The sequence below is a fragment of the Podarcis erhardii genome, assembly GCF_964252035.2.
Source record: "Podarcis erhardii genome assembly, chromosome: 14".
In the NCBI taxonomy this organism is placed as follows: Eukaryota; Metazoa; Chordata; class Lepidosauria; order Squamata; family Lacertidae; genus Podarcis; species Podarcis erhardii.
The window spans coordinates 3,060,221-3,079,294 of record NC_138503.1 but is presented as its reverse complement, the minus strand read 5'-3'; the positions used below and the strand labels follow the sequence as shown (position 1 = coordinate 3,079,294).

General features: G+C 46.3%; 1 protein-coding gene across 2 annotated transcripts in view; it reads right to left on the bottom strand.

Moving 5' to 3' along the window:
- The window catches only part of ENTREP2 (endosomal transmembrane epsin interactor 2), a 221,469-nt gene extending 202,429 nt beyond the window's left edge, over positions 1-19,040 (bottom strand). The window contains exon 1 of one of the 2 annotated variants that reach the window (XM_081838942.1): positions 18,806-19,040. In XM_081838942.1, the coding sequence (XP_081695068.1) occupies positions 18,806-19,009 (204 nt within the window). In that variant the 5' untranslated portion in view covers positions 19,010-19,040. The remainder of the gene's footprint in view (positions 1-18,805) is intronic. The other variant, XM_081838941.1, reaches the window with a different exon arrangement.
- Positions 19,041-19,074: the final 34 nt, after the last annotated feature.

Here is a 19,074-nt window from a genome sequence, read left to right as displayed (position 1 = left end):
TTGAGATCAGGGTTAACATATAGACTCTTCTTGGAGTTTGTAAGAAACTGGAAAATAGTTTCTTCCTGTTGCCTTTATAGCAAAAGAAGAAGAAGAAGATGCAATGCTATTTGGCTGTTCTGCGCTCTGGTTTTCACCGCCTTGATGTGCCACTGCCAAGTCAGTGTTTCACTAAAAAGGACTCCAAGATATTTGAAAACACGAGATTGCTCTAGTTCATGGTGCTCAAGGGTCGATTTATTTTGGGGGCTACTTTTTCCGAAGACCTTGGTTTTTGATTTGGAGTGGTTAACCTGGAGGTCTTCTTGTTTACAATATGACTTGAGAGCCTCCAGGAGATTTTTAAGGCCCAGACAGGTCCGCATACAGCGAGCAGAACACCTTCCTGTTTCTAAGTACCAGAGAGGGAGAGGGAGCTTGGCTAAATGTGGAACTATATCATTGACGTAAAAGTTGAAAAGCATGGGGGCTAAAACACAGCCTTGTTTTACACCACTAGTTACTGGTAACTTGATAGATTGAGACAAGCAGTCATTTAGGCCCACTCTGACACTCATGTCAGTATCGCTGTGCAGATCTCGGATCAACAGGAGTCGTCTATGTTCTATATTGGTGTTTAGGAGTTTCTCTGACAATCTGCTACAATTAATGGAGTCAACTTGCACTTTTTAATTCTATTGGGCTGCTGAACAGCAAACTTATTTCTTTTACAAAGGAACTTTACAATGCAAGACTACAAAGGTATCAAACTACAGAAAGTTATGGAACAGCAAAATTACAAGATCTTATAATGTATGCTGAAAAGGTCCAGCTATTCCCACTTCCCTACTGCTCCCGCCTGTCATTCAATTTTAACTCATAAGACATACAAAAGAATCATAGAAACGATTTCACATTGTCATTTAATATGATTACGGGGCTCCCCACCAGCTCTAGACCAGGTGGACTGGATGTTCCAGCATTTTGGAAGAGGTGAAACCAAATTGACTTACCGTATTTTTCGCCCTATAGGACGCACTTTTTCCCCTCCAAAAATGAAGGGGAAATCTGTGTGCGTCCTATGGGGCAGAATACAGGCTTTCGCTCTCCAGGCTTCAGGAAGCTATCAGCAAGCCTGGGGAGCCCGCGGGAGTTCCCGCAGGGCTCCCTAGGCTGTGGATAGCAGCCTGCGGCCCGGCGCGCGGGGCGCCCTGAAGCAGAGCACCCCGCGCTTCGGGCAGACATCGGGCAGCCCCACAAGCTCGGGGGACAGCGGGGAGGCGCAGCACCGCCATCCCGCTGTTCCCCGACCTGGTTTGGATTCCCCGACCTGGTTTTGGGGGGGAAATAAAGGGAAATTTTTTTTCCTTTATTTCCCCCCCAAAAAAACTAGGTGCATCCTATGGGCCGGTGTGTCCTTATTAATAACCCATTTTTTTATCAAAGGAGCTCAAGGTGGCATAACTGGCTCTTTCCCCCTTTTATATTCCTCACAACAACCCTGTGAGGTAGGTTAGGCTGAGAGACAGTGACTGGCCCAAGGTCACCCAGCGAACTTCATGGCCAAGTGAGGATTTGAACTGTGGTTTCCCAGGTCCTAGTCTGACATTCTAAGCACTACACCACACTGTCTCCTTCATACATCTAGAAAATCACTCTACCCACTTTGTAGCAAGTCAGATCATTGGTCCATCTGTCTCCATTCCATCAACCCTGGATGCCAGAGGCTCTCTAGAATTTCAGGCAGGAACTGCACCCAGTGCCTAAGAGGTTTTATGCAGGACTGTATCCAGCTGATTGGGCCTGTGGATTAGTCCAGGGGAAGGCAACAAGTTGGTCTTCAAATGTTGTGGGGCTCCAACTCCCGTTCATCCCATTAGCATAGCTAATGGACTGAGATGATGGCAGCTGTCCATCAAGACCTGGAGGGCGCCACCTCTCCTTGCCTTGTGGTAAAGCCATCTCTGGATTAACTGGTCTAAACTCTTAAAGATAAGTACTTAAAACACACACACACACACACATTCAATCAATCAATCAATCAATCACTACAAGCAGAGCATTTTCATTTTCTGCAAAGTGGGATTATCAAGGAGCATACCTGCAGTCTTTCATGGTTTGAATAGCAGCTAACCTTTTCCCTCCTAACGACAGCTAAATTGTGCGGGCTGCTTTCCATAACTTCTAAACCACCTGTCTGTCTGCTCCTTCCACCTCTTTTGAAAGCAGGGTGCCTGCAATTTTTCATCTTTAGAAAAGCAGAAGAGAGCCAAAGAATGGCGAGAGATGACAGAGAGCTGAAAGCTGCATCACTGTTGCAGCACATGCTTGCTTACACATGGACCAACACAGAGACTCAGCTGGTCCTTGGTCAAATGGGTGGCGGAAGGCAGCCTGGGAATGGATGCACTGGTAGATCTCCGGGTGACATGCAGTAGTAGCTCTGAAAGGAGTCTGACTTCCAGCTGTGCAACTGGGCAGAACATCTGCTCAAGAGGCATCTTGTACTATATTTTTGGAAAGGTGTTTGCCTGCCTGCTCTTCAGCCACCTACTGAGATAACATCACCCAATTTGGCACAAGGGTTCCTGAGGTGGGGTGGGGGTCATGTCTATGTGTGGATGCTGGGTGCCATTCTGACGGGAGACCAAAACGTCACTTTGGCATGACTTTGCCTGGTTTTTTGGCACAAGTTCTGCCACCTCTCAAGATATCATCACCAAACTGGGCACAAGGGTTTCCAAGATGCGGGAGGCAGGATTCATAGCCATTTGGATGCTGGGCACCATTTTGAATCAAAATGGCAGACCAAAACAGAATATTGGTGAGATTTTTGGGCATAGGTTTAGCTTCCTTTCAAGTTGTTGATGCCAAACACTGCACAAAGGTTCCCAAGGTGGGGGTCTTCATCAAAAGTCACTAAATGTGACTTTGGTGTGCATCTTGCAGGCACACTCAGAAAATCCTGACTTGCTGCAAAGATGGCATAGTGGTCAGAGTGGTGGACTAGGACCTGGGAGACCAGGATTCGAATCCCCACTCAGTCATGAAGCTGGGTGACTTTAGGTAAGTTGCTGTATCTCAACCTAACCTACCTTACAGGGTTGTTGTGAGGATAAAATGGAGAGTGGGGAGGAGAGATATATATGCCCTCTTGAGCTCTTCAGAGAAAAGGCAGGATAGAAATGAAGTAATAAATTGGTGGCAAAACTTGGAGTTTCAACAGAAATTGACATGCATGGCATGGCATGACATGACATGCATGGCATGGAACAGAAATTCCATGCATGGCATGGAAAAAGTGGATAGAGAAAAGTTGTTCTCCCTCTCATAACACCAGAACTCACAGACATCCAGTGAAGCTAAATGTTGGAAGATTCAGAGTAGACACATAAAAGAAAATACTTAGTCATGCAGCACAGAGTTAGACTACGCCCCCCCCCGCCAGGTTGGATGGTTCAAAGAGGAGGAGACAAATTCACGGAGGAGGAGAGGGCTATGAAGGGGCACCAGCCAGGATGGCTCTGCTCTGCCTCCCCAGTCAGAGGCAGCCATGCTGCTGGAAACCGCAGGAGGGGAGAAGGTTCTTGTGCATGAATCCTGCTTGCTAGTTTCACACAGGCATCCGTTTGGCCACTGTGATAACAGGATACTAGACTCAATGGGTCATTGGCCTGATCCAGCAGGCTCTTCTTATGTTCTTATTACATGCAAGGCGTGGGATGAACTGAAAAACTAACAAAGGCCAATATCTGCCTGAAGGCGGAGTGTCAAATGTTATCATTCCCTTTCAGTTTGCTTACCATTTATTTTGCTTCTCTCTATTCATCCCCTGGGGGAGATGAAGATAAGTGAATGCTTAAAGCAACCCTAATCTGCTACTGCCAGGTATAGCCTGGGGGAATTGGCTTCCCAGTGGCGCTGCCCAATATTTATGTTTCCAGATGCTTCATTCACAGCTGAGGTTAAGGGACACAGGCAGCAAAGGTCCTTAAAAGACAACAGGACACAGCTTTTATGCTAATAGCCCCTATCTGTCTACAGACCTGCTTCTGTTGCAAATGCTACCTTATCTTTTCTGGCCGAAGGCTCTTTTTTACCTCGAGGAACAAATAAAAAATCCTTATGTGCCAAATGCACTTGCTGAAGCAGGGATTACAGAACCACAAGAGCACAGCAATCATTTCAAACAAGAGGGGGGGGGGGAGAGCGCCAAGAGTGAACTTGCTAAGCAAACCTAAGGCTCTCTCCAGTATTCTCTGTCGGCTGACAGCATCCTGTGCTAACTGGTGGGAGAGTTCTAGTGCTGTGCAACACAGGAACCCAGCACAACAGGAAAAACTTGTTGCACAACAGACTGCACAATCTATTGTGCAACAAAGTCTCCAAAAACCTTGTGCTCTTGCACCACAATTTTCCACTCGTGATAAACCCGATGTTACTTAGCGAGAGAGATTCCCAAAGCAACCAGTGATATCTTAAGAACACATCTAGCTCAGTACTGCCTACACTGACTGGCAGCAGCTCTCCAGGGTTTCAGGAAGGAGACTTTCCTAGCCCTACCTGAGATGTTGGGGATTGAACCTAGGACCTCTGCATGCAAAGCAGATGCTTCACCATTTGGAGAAAGACACAGCCAGCAGTGACTTGCAGGAGAAGGTGGTATGTAAACGTAATGAATAAGAAACCAATGAATACATACTACATGTCAAGCACATATGAACTGTTCTATATGATACTGAATCAGACACTTGGCCCATCTAGAGATGCAATGGGGTGGGGTAGGGAAAACCCCAGAAAAAAACTGGGGGAAATCCCAGTTTCCCCCCTAATTTTTCAGAAATGGCGGGGAAACCACAAAAAATAGGGTGAGAGGAGAAACGCATAAACAACTCTGAAGCAGGCACATGGCCAGTCACACACACGACTCTCCCTCATAATTTTTGTTCCTTCTCCAGACATCTAGTTTTCTCTAGGGTAAGTCTTGACCTTTTGAAATAAAAGCGTTGGAGGAAGGATGCCATAAAGTGGAAACAGTTGTGAGGGAAATGGGCACGCAGGTCACTTTGCAGATGTTTTGCAATGTTGTATAAGCCAACTTGACGTTTAACAAGTAAGTAAATAATTTTTTAATAAAATATACATATACACATTTAGAATGTCATCAACTGGACAGTAAACATTACATCTGAGGCAAACACAGACAAAATATCACAATTCCAAAACTTGTGTAGGTTCACAGGATCAGACGCGTAGCATCACCCACAATGAATGCACAAGTGTGGCTCAAACCCCCACCCCCCACCCCCCACCCCCCACCCAGCCCTTAATGGCTTCTTAGATTGTATGGTTATTTGTGCCCATGGCAGTTATACACGATTCTGCTTTCTTAGGGAGGTCATACTGCTTCATTTTCAATCACTGCACGTCCCACAACTTCCTGCTGAACCCTGCAACTTTTTATACCACCAGTATTCCGGGCCAGGGGCTCATTTTTGTTGTGCTATAGTGCAAAAGTGCCTCTCTGGACAACAATAATAGAATAACAATTGGGAAGCACTGCAGAACAGCTAATAAAGTGGAACTCTGCGTGGACAGTCCATTATAAACCCAACACCAACGTATTATTCTTGTATTGCATTTTGTGATTTTACGTGGAGAGCCACCCTGAGATCTTCAAATGAAGGGTTGCATACAAATTTAATAAATAATGCTGCAGAATGTACAAACAAAAATACTAGTCTGGCAGGACCGTGAAGCTGATTTAACAGTTATCCCCTTTTCCAAGGGAACCCTGGGGGGTCTGGGATGGAGAGAAAGTGGTTAGAAAAATTCTCTTATTATTCTAAACTACAGTCCCCTGGATTCTCTAGGGAAATCCAGGACAGTCTGCCTCTCCTGAGCATGACGTGCTCCCAAAGCCTGCCTCTTGCAAAACTCCACCATAATGCGAAGCAGCTGTGGTGTTGCAGAGCAAGAAGGAACAGAAGTGCAGCTCCAGGGCATCATCTGCTGGAGCACCTGAGCTCAAGAGGGCATGTCGGGCGGGGGGGGGGGGGAGACACCCTGCTTTATCCTCATAATAACAACATCCCAGTGAGGTAGGCTAGGTTCAGTCAGTGACTGGCCCAAGGTCACTCAGGAAACTTCCAGGATGTGAATCCACGTTTCTACAGGCAAAGCCCAACCCGCTGACCATTTCACTTAGGGCTGGCTGGGTGATACCTGGTTTCCAACATCGCAATATGTCACCAGCTAAACACTGTGATTTAGTCATAGATCACAATGTTGGAAATATGGAACTATGTAGGGGGGTAGAGATCGGGCAAAGGAGCAGTCAAGGAGACTAACAGGTGTGTGCTATGTGCCCTGCGGATTCCTCCTCTTGGAGGCAGGCAGGTCCTCCCTAGACAGAGGGAGAAGGGAGAAGCAGCCCAGCCACAATTCCTGCAAGTGGTTGAGGCACCACAGTTAAGGGGGCTGAAAGTGGAACTGTTCTGCCATCGGAGGGGAAAGGGAACCAAAAGGGAAGACAGACAGCCACTCACCAGAGGGCTCACAATTATAGCGCCTCCTGGAGTTTTGAAGGCTGTGCTTCATAATACATTGCCAGCTCAAAATGTACCTTTGCGCCAGTGCTAACACACTTCCACTTTAGGAAGGGCTAAAATGCATCTCCTGAGCCACAGGAGATTGGCTGCAACCTTTGAGCCACTCACTCCAAGCCAGTGTGTCACGGTCATGAAGTAAGTGGCTGCAAGGCTGCATTTAATACATTATTCATCTCAAGTAATGGGCAAGAGGTTTGCAACTGGCTGAACGGATGTCCATTATGAGCATTCCTAATGGAAGGGAGGGAACCCATTAAGATGGAAATGAGCAGGGAAAGAAATAATGGCGATGTCCCAAAGCACAGAGACCTCTCCTGCACAGCGATTGCACAGTCTGGCTTAGAGACTGAACACCTTGTGAGACGCAACAGGTTGGCCCTGAATCTCTTCCAGCTGACTGAATCTAACAAGTCTCCACAGAGGCCCAGCCATTTCCTTAAGGCAAGAGAACAACATATCAGATTAAAACGATAAATATCACAGATTCTGCTCAGCCTGGACCTGGGCATTCCTGGGCAAGACATAGGACCTGGCATAGGAGCCAACTCCAAGGGGCCGAGGGGTCTTTGCCCCACCCCCGTAAAGTATTTGAAGAGGCCTGCCCCCCCAAAGTTGATGGGCACTGCCATTCAAATGGGGGTGTGTGTGTGATGTCTTATGATCATTTATATGGGGCCTGGCTTACCTGGGCCACCCCCACCCCCAATATTTTATTTAAGTTGGCACCCTTGTGTCCTGACCTATCTCACAGGGTTAGTTGCAAGGATAAAAATGTCATTACCACCCAGAGATCCCTGGAGGATAATTTGCTTATTAATGGTCTTTTTGTCCTGTTACACTTTCCTCCAAGGACATCAGGGTGGCATAAACAACACACTCACACCCTTTATTCTCACACCAGCCACCAGAGCTGTTCAGGGCTTTATAGACCAATAGCAACACCGTGAACTTGGCCTGGTAGCAGATGGGCAACCGGTACAGATCTCTGAGCAGTGTCTCACTCCTGCCAGCAGCAGGGCTGCTGCATTTTGCACTAACTGCAGCTTCCAGATCAAGCACAACAGAAACCCCACAGAGAGTGTACTGCAGTAATCCAAAGTACCACACACATATCTCAATAGAGCCTGAAATGTTCCAGTGGTAGAGGAACAGAACTGCTGACACAGCAGCTGCCCAAGCAAGCATCATAATCTCGACACCCAGTACAGACAGGCAGATCAGAATAATCAGCAAAATGCAGCAGAGAGATCAAGGGTCCATCATGCCAGGCCCAGCTGAACAAGCCATTTAACACTGCAGATTTGGAGATGCCGGGAGAAACAGGAACAATTCTCAGTCTTGAAATGAACACAAATTGTTGCAATATGGGACTGAAAAAGCCACTTTCCATGATGCGTGCAAGTTTGTTTGCTAACTGTATTTATTTTGAATGCATCCATTTATACTTCTCCTCTACTGCCCATCCAGCTTTGTTCTCTGGGTGTGTTGATTACATATCAACACTGAAAAACCATCCAAAGTAATATTCTTGAACCCGTTAATGAGCTTTGCTGCAACCCAGAAATATCTCACTCGCCTGGTCCTATTTCTGCAGTCACACAGCATACCCTCCTCTCCCTAAGAAATACTTGTTTTGGGAGCATTCCTTTTGGATACATGCAAAATGATCTCTCAAGTACCTGCTGCATTTTATTAGCCAAAGGGGTTTGCTTAATGGCCTCTATGGCTGATAGCCACTAGAATACACAACTTATTATTATTATTATTATTACAACTAATTTATTAATCACCTTCTAAACCACTCTCTCAAGGTGATTAACACATGGGATAATTAAAAAGTTAAACACACAAATACAAATAATTCATTTAAAACCCTAACAAGTGGACACTCATGGTGAAAGGTCCATTTATCCAGCTGGGAAAACCTGTTGGAACAGAAACGTTTTCAACTATTTCCAAAAAGTTCCAATAAGGTTTCTTGGCAGAGATACTGCTCCACAGAACAGGAGCATCCACAATAGAAGCCCTTCTCCAAGTCACTATGGAGTACGCTTCTGAAATCTTTGGAACTTGCAGGAGAAACTTTTTTGCAGACTGCAGTGATCTATTGGGAACATGATAAGGGATAAGGTAGTCTCTAATAACGTGGTCCTCATGTGTATAGTGACATATGTTAGTACCAACACCTCAAACTTGGCCTGGTAGCAAATTAGCAGCCAATGCAAATCCTGCCAGCAAACTCTTATGTGCTGGGTGTGGTTTCCCCCACAAGCAGCCTAGCCCCCACCTTCTGCGCCAGCTGCAGCCTCTTGGCCAGCCCAAGGGTAGCCCCACATAGACTGCACTGCAGTAATCCAACCATGAGGTTACCAATGCATGGACAACTCTGATCAAATTATCCTGATCTACGAATTGCCATAAATGTCTTACCAATCTAAGTTGCCATAAATGTCTTACCAATCCAAACATGTATGCATCTACCTGGGTAAGACCTAAGGGAAACAGTAAGAATGGGCAGCGGGGGGGGGGGCTGAATTTGGCATGTGACTACTAAGAGACAGCTCCGGAGAGCCACAAGGGTTGTTGGGTTCTGGGGGACTGATGCTGTCTAATGGATAAGCACCGTCTGGAAACTTAAGGCTCCAGCACCCTCTTTCCCAAACTGATCAAACTACAAGCTGCCCATGAAACAGGGAGAACAAAACAGCACTGACACTTTCAAAAATTTCAAAATTCCACACATGCTAACAAAGTTCCAAATTTAGACTGGTCCATCTGGTGCTAGCTAGAAAGATGTAGCCTCCAGTATTTGTCTGCTGCCAACAGCCTGATGTATATAAAGAAAACAGATATAAAACCTAATTGGCAAGCATCTCAGGGATTAAGACTGCAATGCAATAGATGCTAACCTGGATGGGAGGTCTACTGAACACAGTTATCATTGGCTTGTTTTAACACCTAGGTGGGCTTTTTCACTGGTGGCACCAGTGCTGTGGAATGCTTCTCCTGCTGAAATATGAGAGGCCCCCATCAATATTGGGATTCCATCAGCTCTTGAAGACACACCTGTTTCCTGACTTAAACATCCCATTTTTCATTTGCTGCTTTAACTCCTTATTATTGTTCTGCTGTTTTCATAGAATCATAGAATCATAGAGTTGGAAGAGACCACAAGGGCCATCGAGTCCAACCCCCTGCCAAGCAGGAAACACCATCAGAGCACTCCTGACATATGGTTGTCAAGCCTCTGCTTAAAGACCTCCAAAGAAGGAGACTCCACCACACTCCTTGGCAGCAAATTCCACTGTCAAACAGCTCTTACTGTCAGGAAGTTCTTCCTAATGTTTAGGTGGAATCTTCTTTCTTGTAGTTTGGATCCATTGCTCCGTGTCCGCTTCTCTGGAGCAGCAGAAAACAACCTTTCTCCCTCCTCTATGTGACATCCTTTTATATATTTGAACATGGCTATCATATCACCCCTTAACCTCCTCTTCTCCAGGCTAAACATGCCCAGCTGCCTTAGCCGTTCCTCATAAGGCATCGTTTCCAGGCCTTTGACCATTTTGGTTGCCCTCCTCTGGACACGTTCCAGTTTGTCAGTGTCTTTCTTGAACTGTGGTGCCCAGAACTGGACACAGTACTCCAGGTGAGGTCTGACCAGAGCAGAATACAGTGGCACTATTACTTCCCTTGATCTAGATGCAATACTCCTATTGATGCAGCCCAGAATTGCATTGGCTTTTTTAGCTGCCGCGTCACACTGTTGGCTCATGTCAAGTTTGTGGTCAACCAGGACTCCTAGATCCTTTTCACATGTACTGCTCTCAAGCCAGGTGTCACCCATCTTGTATTTGTGCCTCTCATTTTTTTTGCCCAAGTGCAATACTTTACATTTCTCCCTATTAAAATTCATCTTGTTTGTTTTGGCCCAGTTCTCTAATCTGTCCAGGTCGTTTTGAAGTGTGATCCTGTCCTCTGGGGTGTTAGCCACCCCTCCCAGTTTGGTGTCATCTGCAAATTTGATCAGGATGCCCTTGAGTCCATCATCCAAGTCGTTGATAAAGATGTTGAATAAGACCGGGCCCAAGACAGAACCCTGTGGCACCCCACTAGTCACTCTTCTCCAGGATGAAGAGGAACCATTGATGAGCACCCTTTGGGTTCGGTCAGACAGCCAGTTACAAATCCACTGAGTGGTAGCATGTTTTAATAGGCTTGTTTCATTGTACATTTTAATTCTGGGTGTTTATTTCCATATTTTGATTAAACAGTTTTAATGTACACTTTAATTATGTGTGTTTTTCATAACAGGCACAAAAGCATAAAAGCCACCGGTGATTGTGTGGTATATACATTAATAAATAGTAACGAGAACTCTATGGCATTTACTTGTGAGTGAACACATGTAGGATCAAGCAGCGAGCAGCCAGTCTACCTGAAAGATTGTATCTCCCCATACGAACCTGGCCAGGTGATAAGATCCTCAGGTGAGCACCTCCACTCTGTCACCACCATAACAGAGGCACAGTTGGCAGTGATATGAGAAACAGCCTTTTCTGTGGCTGCCCCCATATTGTGAGATTCCCTCCCAAGAGAGCTGAGACTGGCTCTCTCCCTCTCTGCTATCTTTCTGCCACCAGCCTAAGACATTCCTGTTCAGACAGGCCTTTGGAAACTGAGGTGCAGATGAGGCTAGCCACTGGACTGCTGCCAGGGCAAATTATATTTTAACTGCCAGTTTTAAAAACCGGTATGTTGTGATGTATTTTCACAAGTATTTTAAACTAGTTTGTTGCTTGGACAATCCTAGTGAAGCACCAGTAGTTTCTGGTGAGATCTTGCCAAAGTCTTACAAGATTTCATGTGTTCTATGAGATCTCACAAGATCCTGGCAATATCTTCCTGAAAACTGCTGCCAACGGCACTTCTCTGCTGCTGGTGGAGACGGCAGGGTGGGCAGCAGAGGCGAGGCCAGTGCCCCCCTTGGGCTTCCGCCACTCAGAGGTGGGCACCTCCCCCTGCCTCACCAGTCGGCAGGGCCTGCAAAAGACTGATGTACCAGGAAAAGGAAATGACATTATTTTTAGGAGGCACTCTGAGGTGACCACATGTAGTTGGGAAGTTACTTATCAGAGTTAAATACCCTCTGCACAAGCAGCTAGACAAGCGAGACTCTCCTACTTGGTTTATGCAAAGATTAACATTCTGCATACTTCAGTCTGCGCTGGTTTACTGCCAGCACCATTTATTCTGGTTCTGATAGTCAGGAGGAGAGACAGGTCATTGAACTCCTGGACCAGCCTACCGGAGACCCTGTTCATTTCTGTCTGCACATTGAAATCCCAGGAGCCCTTCAAGTACATATCTGCATCCATGAGGGCTAAAAGCACACCCTTCTTTTTGTTAAACAAAAGCTGAGATTCACATAAAGATGTATTTTTCCTCATTCCGTGTTGCCATGGCCTATGCACATAGCCCTGATTATTACCAGGTCAGGAAATAACTGAGAGCGCAACTCTTCAGGGCAACTGTTTGCCTTTCTGCTTAAAGTGATTTTACATACCGTATCTCATGAGCCTGGTCACAGAGAAGAGGTCAGGAGAGGGACCAGATGGTTAAAATTAAGTCAAATGGAAAGTGCTCCGATTCCACAGCCCAGTTTACCCACTGGACAAAAGAGCAACAAAAATTCTCGGTAGAACAGCCACCCAAAGCACAACATGGACATAATTCTCTTATTTCCACCACAGCTGCCCATAAAAATCAGGAGGACTTGACAATGTGTGTAATTTACAAGCTGACTGGGAAAGTAGGTGCAAAGTCTCTTTACAGCCAGCCATTCCTTGACCAGAGCACCACCCACATCGCACCAGAGCCAGTCTTTAAATCAACCTGCACAAGCCCCTGCTCTCCTCCCAGGCTCAGTCTGTGGGAGACATGCAGGGAGAGAAGAGGCAGCAAATCTGCCTCCAGGAACAAATCCAGTAGACTTCCAGAAACTACCTAAACATCAGGACCCCTCCAAACAGAGCGCAACTCTCAAGGCCTGAATTGGACCCAGTTTTCTTCATAGATAAAGCGCTGCTGAAGCCTTACTGGAGATAAGTCATTTGGAAGGATGACATCCAGTGCTTATTTTTAGAGCTTCCATTTGTGCACCTCAGCTTTATTTTTGTGGGTGATGAATTTCTACTCTAAGTGTTGGTCTTCATTTGCATTATGGAGGGAATTGTTTGTTCAGATTTGCTCTGAAGGAGTTGCAACTGAAGGCGTGGGGGACCCCACACTCAGGGGCCAAGCAGAGAGCTTGAGGCCTCCCTATTCACCCCTCAGGACTTTCCCACATGCTCAGGCCAACTCCATCATTGACCCTGCTCTGGGGGCTTGAAGGAGCTGTGAGAGGATGCGGGGGGGGGAGCTGTAGAGGAAGAACAGGTTGGGCAAGAGGTTGGTGAGCAAGACAAACAGGAGCAGTAGTGCCTAGTATTAAAATATAACTTACCCATGCCTGTTGCTAGCCTGGGTAGAGAGACATGTGGGGAGGTGGGTGTTGGGAAACTCCTGAATTCTGCATGGCTGCAATGCATCCAGGATTAGAAACTCAGGATATAAGCTAATCGCCAAACATACTGTTATGTACTAACCTTGGATCCTAGAACAATAGGCAAGTAGGATCCTAGAATGCAACAAATGATTGGCTTGCAGGAAAAGACCAATCAGGCTCCAGGAGGGAAGCAGAATCAGCCAATCAGACAGGACTCATTGTGTAAATAATGTATATAAAAGCCTGAGGTTTGGGAGGCAATTCAATCACTGTTTTACAAGCTACAATAAAGAGCATGAAATCACTACAGGACTCCAAGTATATTTCACATAGGTTTTGGTTGCCACAACGGAATGTCTAGTTTCCATTTTTTCGGTGAGAATAAAACAAATTCGAGCTTCAAGGAAAATAGCAGTGCTGCATTGCTCATTCACCTTTGCCTCTGGCACCCCCCATCCCTTGCATGAGTTGCCTAAAAGGTTGCTCACGATGAGAGCTATCAGATTAAGCAAAATCAGCTGTGCAATAACCGAGTTGCTAAGTGAAAGGCAGACCTTGCTAGAGTGAAGTACTTCTGAGATAATCAACTTATGGCAAGTTCACAAACACATATAAGAATGAAAGTAACCTTAAATGTTTTATCAAAACATACAGACAGAGCAGACCTATTTTAAGTTGAATAATCACTTCCCTCCACCCTTTCAACCTACTTTTAGAGATGCAATCCGCTCCTGCCCTCTGTCCTCAGAAGCCAGTTTGGCGCAGTGGCTGAGAGTGTTGGACTAGGACCTAGGAGAGACCTCGGCTCAATCCTCACTTGGCCATGAAGCTCATCCTGGGCCAGTCCTGGCATCTCAGCCTAACCTCCTGTGCCAGGTTGTTGTGAGGATTAAATGAGGAGGCAGGAGAACCACCTGTGTCACCTTTGAGAAAAAGGCAGGATACAAATGCAATAATAATATTAATCCTAATGATTGTAACTTGGTGGCCCCTGAGATTTTCTGCAGATCAAGCTGGTGTTGAAAAGCATGCCTCTTACAAGACTCATCAATTCCACAAAACCTTTGGCACAACCCTCTAGTCCCTATTTGTGTGGGCAGCAAGCCTAGGAAGAGCATAGAAGGGACCCCAAGGGTCATCTAGGCCAACCCCCTAGAATGCAGGAATCTCAGCTAAAGCATTAATTACAGATGGTCATCCAAGCTCTGCTTAGAAACCTCCAAGGAAGGAGAGTCCACCACCTTTCCAGGGAGTCTGTTCCACTGTCAAACAGCTCTTACTGTCAGAAAGTTATTCCTGGTGTTTAGTCGGAATGTCCTTTCTTGTAACTTGAAGCCATTGGTTCGAGTTCTCCCCTCCGGAGCAGCAGAAAACAAGCTTGTTCCCTCCTCCATGTGACAGCCCTTCAGATATTTGAAGATGGGTATCGTATCTCCTCACAGTCTCCTCTTTTCCAGGCTAAACATACCCAGCTCCTTCAAGCGCTCCTCGTAAGGCTTAGTTTCCAGACCCTTGATCATCTTGATCAATTCCAGACCCTTGATCAATTCCAGACCCTTGATGACACCAAACTGGGAGGGGTGGCTAACACCCCAGAGGACAGGATCACACTTCAAAACGACCTTGACAGATTAGAGAACTGGGCCAAAACAAACAAGATGAATTTTATCAGGGAGAAATGTAAAGTATTGCACTTGGGCAAAAAAAAATGAGAGGCACAAATACAAGATGGGTGACACCTGACTTGAGAGCAGTACATGTGAAAAGGATCTAGGAGTCTTGGTTGACCACAAACTTGACATGAGCCAACAGTGTGACGCAGCAGCTAAAAAAGCCAATGCAATTCTGGGCTGCATCAATAGGAGTATAGCATCTAGATCAAGGGAAGTAATAGTGCCACTGTATTCTGCTCTGGTCAGACCTCACCTGGAGTACTGTGTCCAGTTCTGGGCACCACAGTTCAAGAAAGACACTGACAAACTGGAACGTGTCCAGAGGAGGGCAACCAAAATGGTCAAAGGCCTGGAAACGATGCCTTATGAGGAACGGCTAAGGGAGCTGGGCATGTTTAGCCTGGAGAAGAGGAGGTTAAGGGGTGATATGATAGCCATGTTCAAATATATAAAAGGATGTCACATAGAGGAGGGAGAAAGGTTGTTTTCTGCTGCTCCAGAGAAGCGGACACGGAGCAATGGATGCAAACTACAAGAAAAAAGATTCCACCTAAACATTAGGAAGAACTTCCTGACAGTAAGAGCTGTTCGACAGTGGAATTTGCTGCCAAGGAGTGTGGTGGAGTCTCCTTCTTTGGAGGTCTTTAAGCAGAGGCTTGACAACCATATGTCAGGAGTGCTCTGATGGTGTTTCCTGCTTGGCAGGGGGTTGGACTCGATGGCCCTTGTGGTCTCTTCCAACTCTATGATTCTATGATTCTATGATCTTGGTCTCCCTCCTCGGCACAAGTTTCAGCTTGTCAACATCCTTCTTAAATTGTGGAGCCGAGAAATGGACACAGTTGTGGTCTGACCAAGGCAGAAGAGAGTGGGACTGTGAGACTTCCCTTGATCTGGACACTAGACTTCTCTTGATGCAACCTAGAATAGCATTAGCTTTTTTGGCTGCTGCATCACACTGTTGACTCACGTTCAGCTTGTGGTCCACCAAGACCCTTTAAACTATAGTTAAGGTTAACTGTGGTTCACTGGGACACTACCTAGCTGTAAACCATGTAAGATTGCTTAGTAATATTTTCCCCAACCCTCATATTGCAGAATGGGAGGGGTTGCTGAGGCTGAAATTGGGGACTTTCTGGGTCAAGAGTTCAGTCTCTTTGTTACACTCTTGCCCCAACCCTCACAGGATGGCAACTTCCCAAAGGTCAATGTGTAAACCAGTTTCCAACTCAATTATGCCAGTTTAAGTGGGTGCTGATGGGTTGAAGTTCTGAGTTAAACTTCTGGGCCCTCAGCCTGCCTTCAGCTGCATGCCCATGTTTTTGCAGCACTGAATGGAACTTGGTTACTCTGCAATGAACACAGAAAGGTGCATGGGGACAGAAATGGAATCCATAGCGGGAGGGGGGTCAGAATAAAAGCAAAACTTGATTTGCAAATAAAGTCATTTTTCCTTCCAACATTAACTCCATCATACAAACATTTTGATTTCCCTAGCGGTACCCTCTCCTCATCTTCACTGGATGAAAAATTAAATAAAACAGTACAAGTCCTCTCTAATATTTGCTATATTTAGATAATGAAATGAAGCACACACTTAGGGCTTTGCCATTAGGAAACTTTTAATAACCGACTAGATTAACACCAAGCAAGCTAACAGATGGTCCTTTTAAGGAATCCTACAAATACTGAGTGATCTAGCTTCATTTTTTCAAAGTTGCCTTCTGTTTGCTGAAAAGAGCATGAAAGCAAAGCAGTAGTGAATATCTGCTTCTATTGGGCAATTTCTTAACAGATTAATAAAAAATTAATAAAAAATATGATCCTCAGCAGTAGAAATTGCAACTCAAGTCATGCTTAGGCTCAGAGAACAATCCATTCACTCTGGGCAGTTTATTCTGCAAACCTCTTCAAACTACTTCAGTCCATACACAGAAGTGAAGCAACACATTCCCTCCTTTTGCCAGTACAGTAGAAATCCCGTCCTATGGACACTTCCTACTTGAAATTGGTAATTCAAACTTTTTGTTTAAAAGAAAACAAAATCTCCAGGATCCTAACATGAGCAATCTGAAAAAGGGAAGGTGGATAAATGAGGAATTCTCTCTAGTGGTGTAACTGTTTGACCTGCTTTGCAGCAAAAAAGACAAAGACCCTTGTGGTACCTTTCTGCAACAAATTTCTTCCTGCAACAAATTTGCATTAAAAAAATAAATTTAAAAAAATTAACAGTCCTAACCATGTCTACTTAGAAGTAAGTCCTGTTTGAGTCAATGGGGCTCACACTCAGGTACCTGCCATTTGGATTGCAGGCTAACAGTTACGATGGCATAAGCTTTACGTGGACAGGCAGCCAGCCAGTGTGGTGTAGTGGTTAGAGTGGCAGACTAGGATATGGGAGACCAGGGTTCAAATTACCACTTGGTCATGAAGCTCACAGGGTGACACTGAGCCAGACCCGCCTCTCAGGTTGTTGTGGGGATTAAATGAGGAGGAGGAGGAAGAGACCCATGTATACTACCTTGAGCTCCTTGGGCAAAAGAAGGTGGGATTTTAATGCAATAATAAATAAATAAAAATACATACAGGGGTATAGAAGAATTGTAAAAGATGGGAGTTAGACAGCAATGAAATGCAAAAATGCAAGCAATTCATGTAAAACTGCTCTGTATGTAAAATAAGCACAATGACCACTCACAAAATACAATCCCCGTACAATGGCTTTGTCCCCTGACACTGGTCAAATCTGGAGGTCCTCCTCCAGTGTAACAGCCCCATTTAGTTAAATTAAGTCCTTTGGACTTATGCCTATCTATTAAAGGTGCTTCAAAAGTCCTTTCAGCTGAACTGGGATGCACAGATGGGCACCTCCTTCTCTCAGGGCAGGACCTTCAAGTGAGAGCTCACAATCTTTTTATCTGCAGGCTAGCAAGGATTTTACCCTGTTGACTCTTACCTGCTTGACTCTTCCTAGTTCTTAAATAAATGATACTCCAAGAAAACAGAACAAAGAGAAGGTAACACCTCAGTCCAATGCATGAAAATAAAACGATGATTCATTTCAGCAAGGTTAACGTCTATGTATTTTTATGCTATGAATTCTGTAAACGCAAGGTCTTTGTCAAATTAAATGAACTTCTGAGGAGAGGTGTAATATCGCTGCTACCGAATTATCCCAGTGCCCTTGCCCAGGATGCAGTACGAAGTGGGTGCAAAACCAAGTTCAGAGAATACATTTTGAATCCAGTTAGACTGAACCCTTCTTCAGAAGGCGGCGGCAGCAGCAGAAGCACCTAGTGGAACCCAGAGGGCTCCAGCTGGCATCCCCCAAGAGTGCCTTTCTCAACAAGAAGGCACACCCCACCCTCCCAGGGGGTAGGATAGGAAGATCTCAGAGGGCACGAGGGGAATTTTTTAAAGAAAAAAGTGCAATCTAAAATTAAAAAATAAACACCACAAAATCCCAATCCATTTGGAAATTCGACAAAATCATTAGGAGAGCCAGATCTGAAGGATATGTGTGGTGTGTGTGTGTGTGTGTGTTAGGACAGGGGTTTAAAAGGGATGAGAAAACTGCCCTGAGCAGTGTCACCTAAGGAACGCTTTCTGTATTAAACTCAAGATCAACCTCGTGAAACAACCTGCTTCCCCCCGGGATCAGCTAGATGCCACCAAGGAGCCCAGAACAGGGACGTGGCCAAGGCCCTCCTGATGCCTCCCTGATGTTCACCGACCTCCTGCGCCTGAAGGCGGGAGCTCCCCGGCCTCCTCTGGCAAAGCGGGGCTGCGAGACCCGTCTCGGAAGAGCGGGTCAGCCTTCCTAGGTCAAACCACGGACCCGCCTCCCTCCCTCCCGTGTCCCTTGTCCGAGATAGACTGCTCCCCGAGCTGGAGGCTCTCCTCGGAGGGAAGCGCGCCGCCCGGGGCGCCCCGCGGAGGGGCCGGCGGAGAAAGGCCTGCCGGGCGGGCGGGCGGGCGGCGGGCAGAGAGCGCCTTACCGAGAAGCCGGCCCAGAAGGGGCAGGAGTGCCGGACGCGGGCCGAGGTGGTGAGCGCCAGGGCGGCGAAGCTGACGGCCACGATGAGGCAGCCCAGGACCATCTGGGTGACGCCGAGGGCCAGCAGGATCCGCGAGCGGGTGCGGAACTCGCGCAGGCGGGAGAGGCTCAGCGAGCGCCGACCCCCCGGTGCCAAAGGCGGCATCGTCCTCCTCAGCGGGGCGGCGGCGGAGGCGGAGGCGGAGGCGCTGCTGGTGCTGGTGCTGGTGC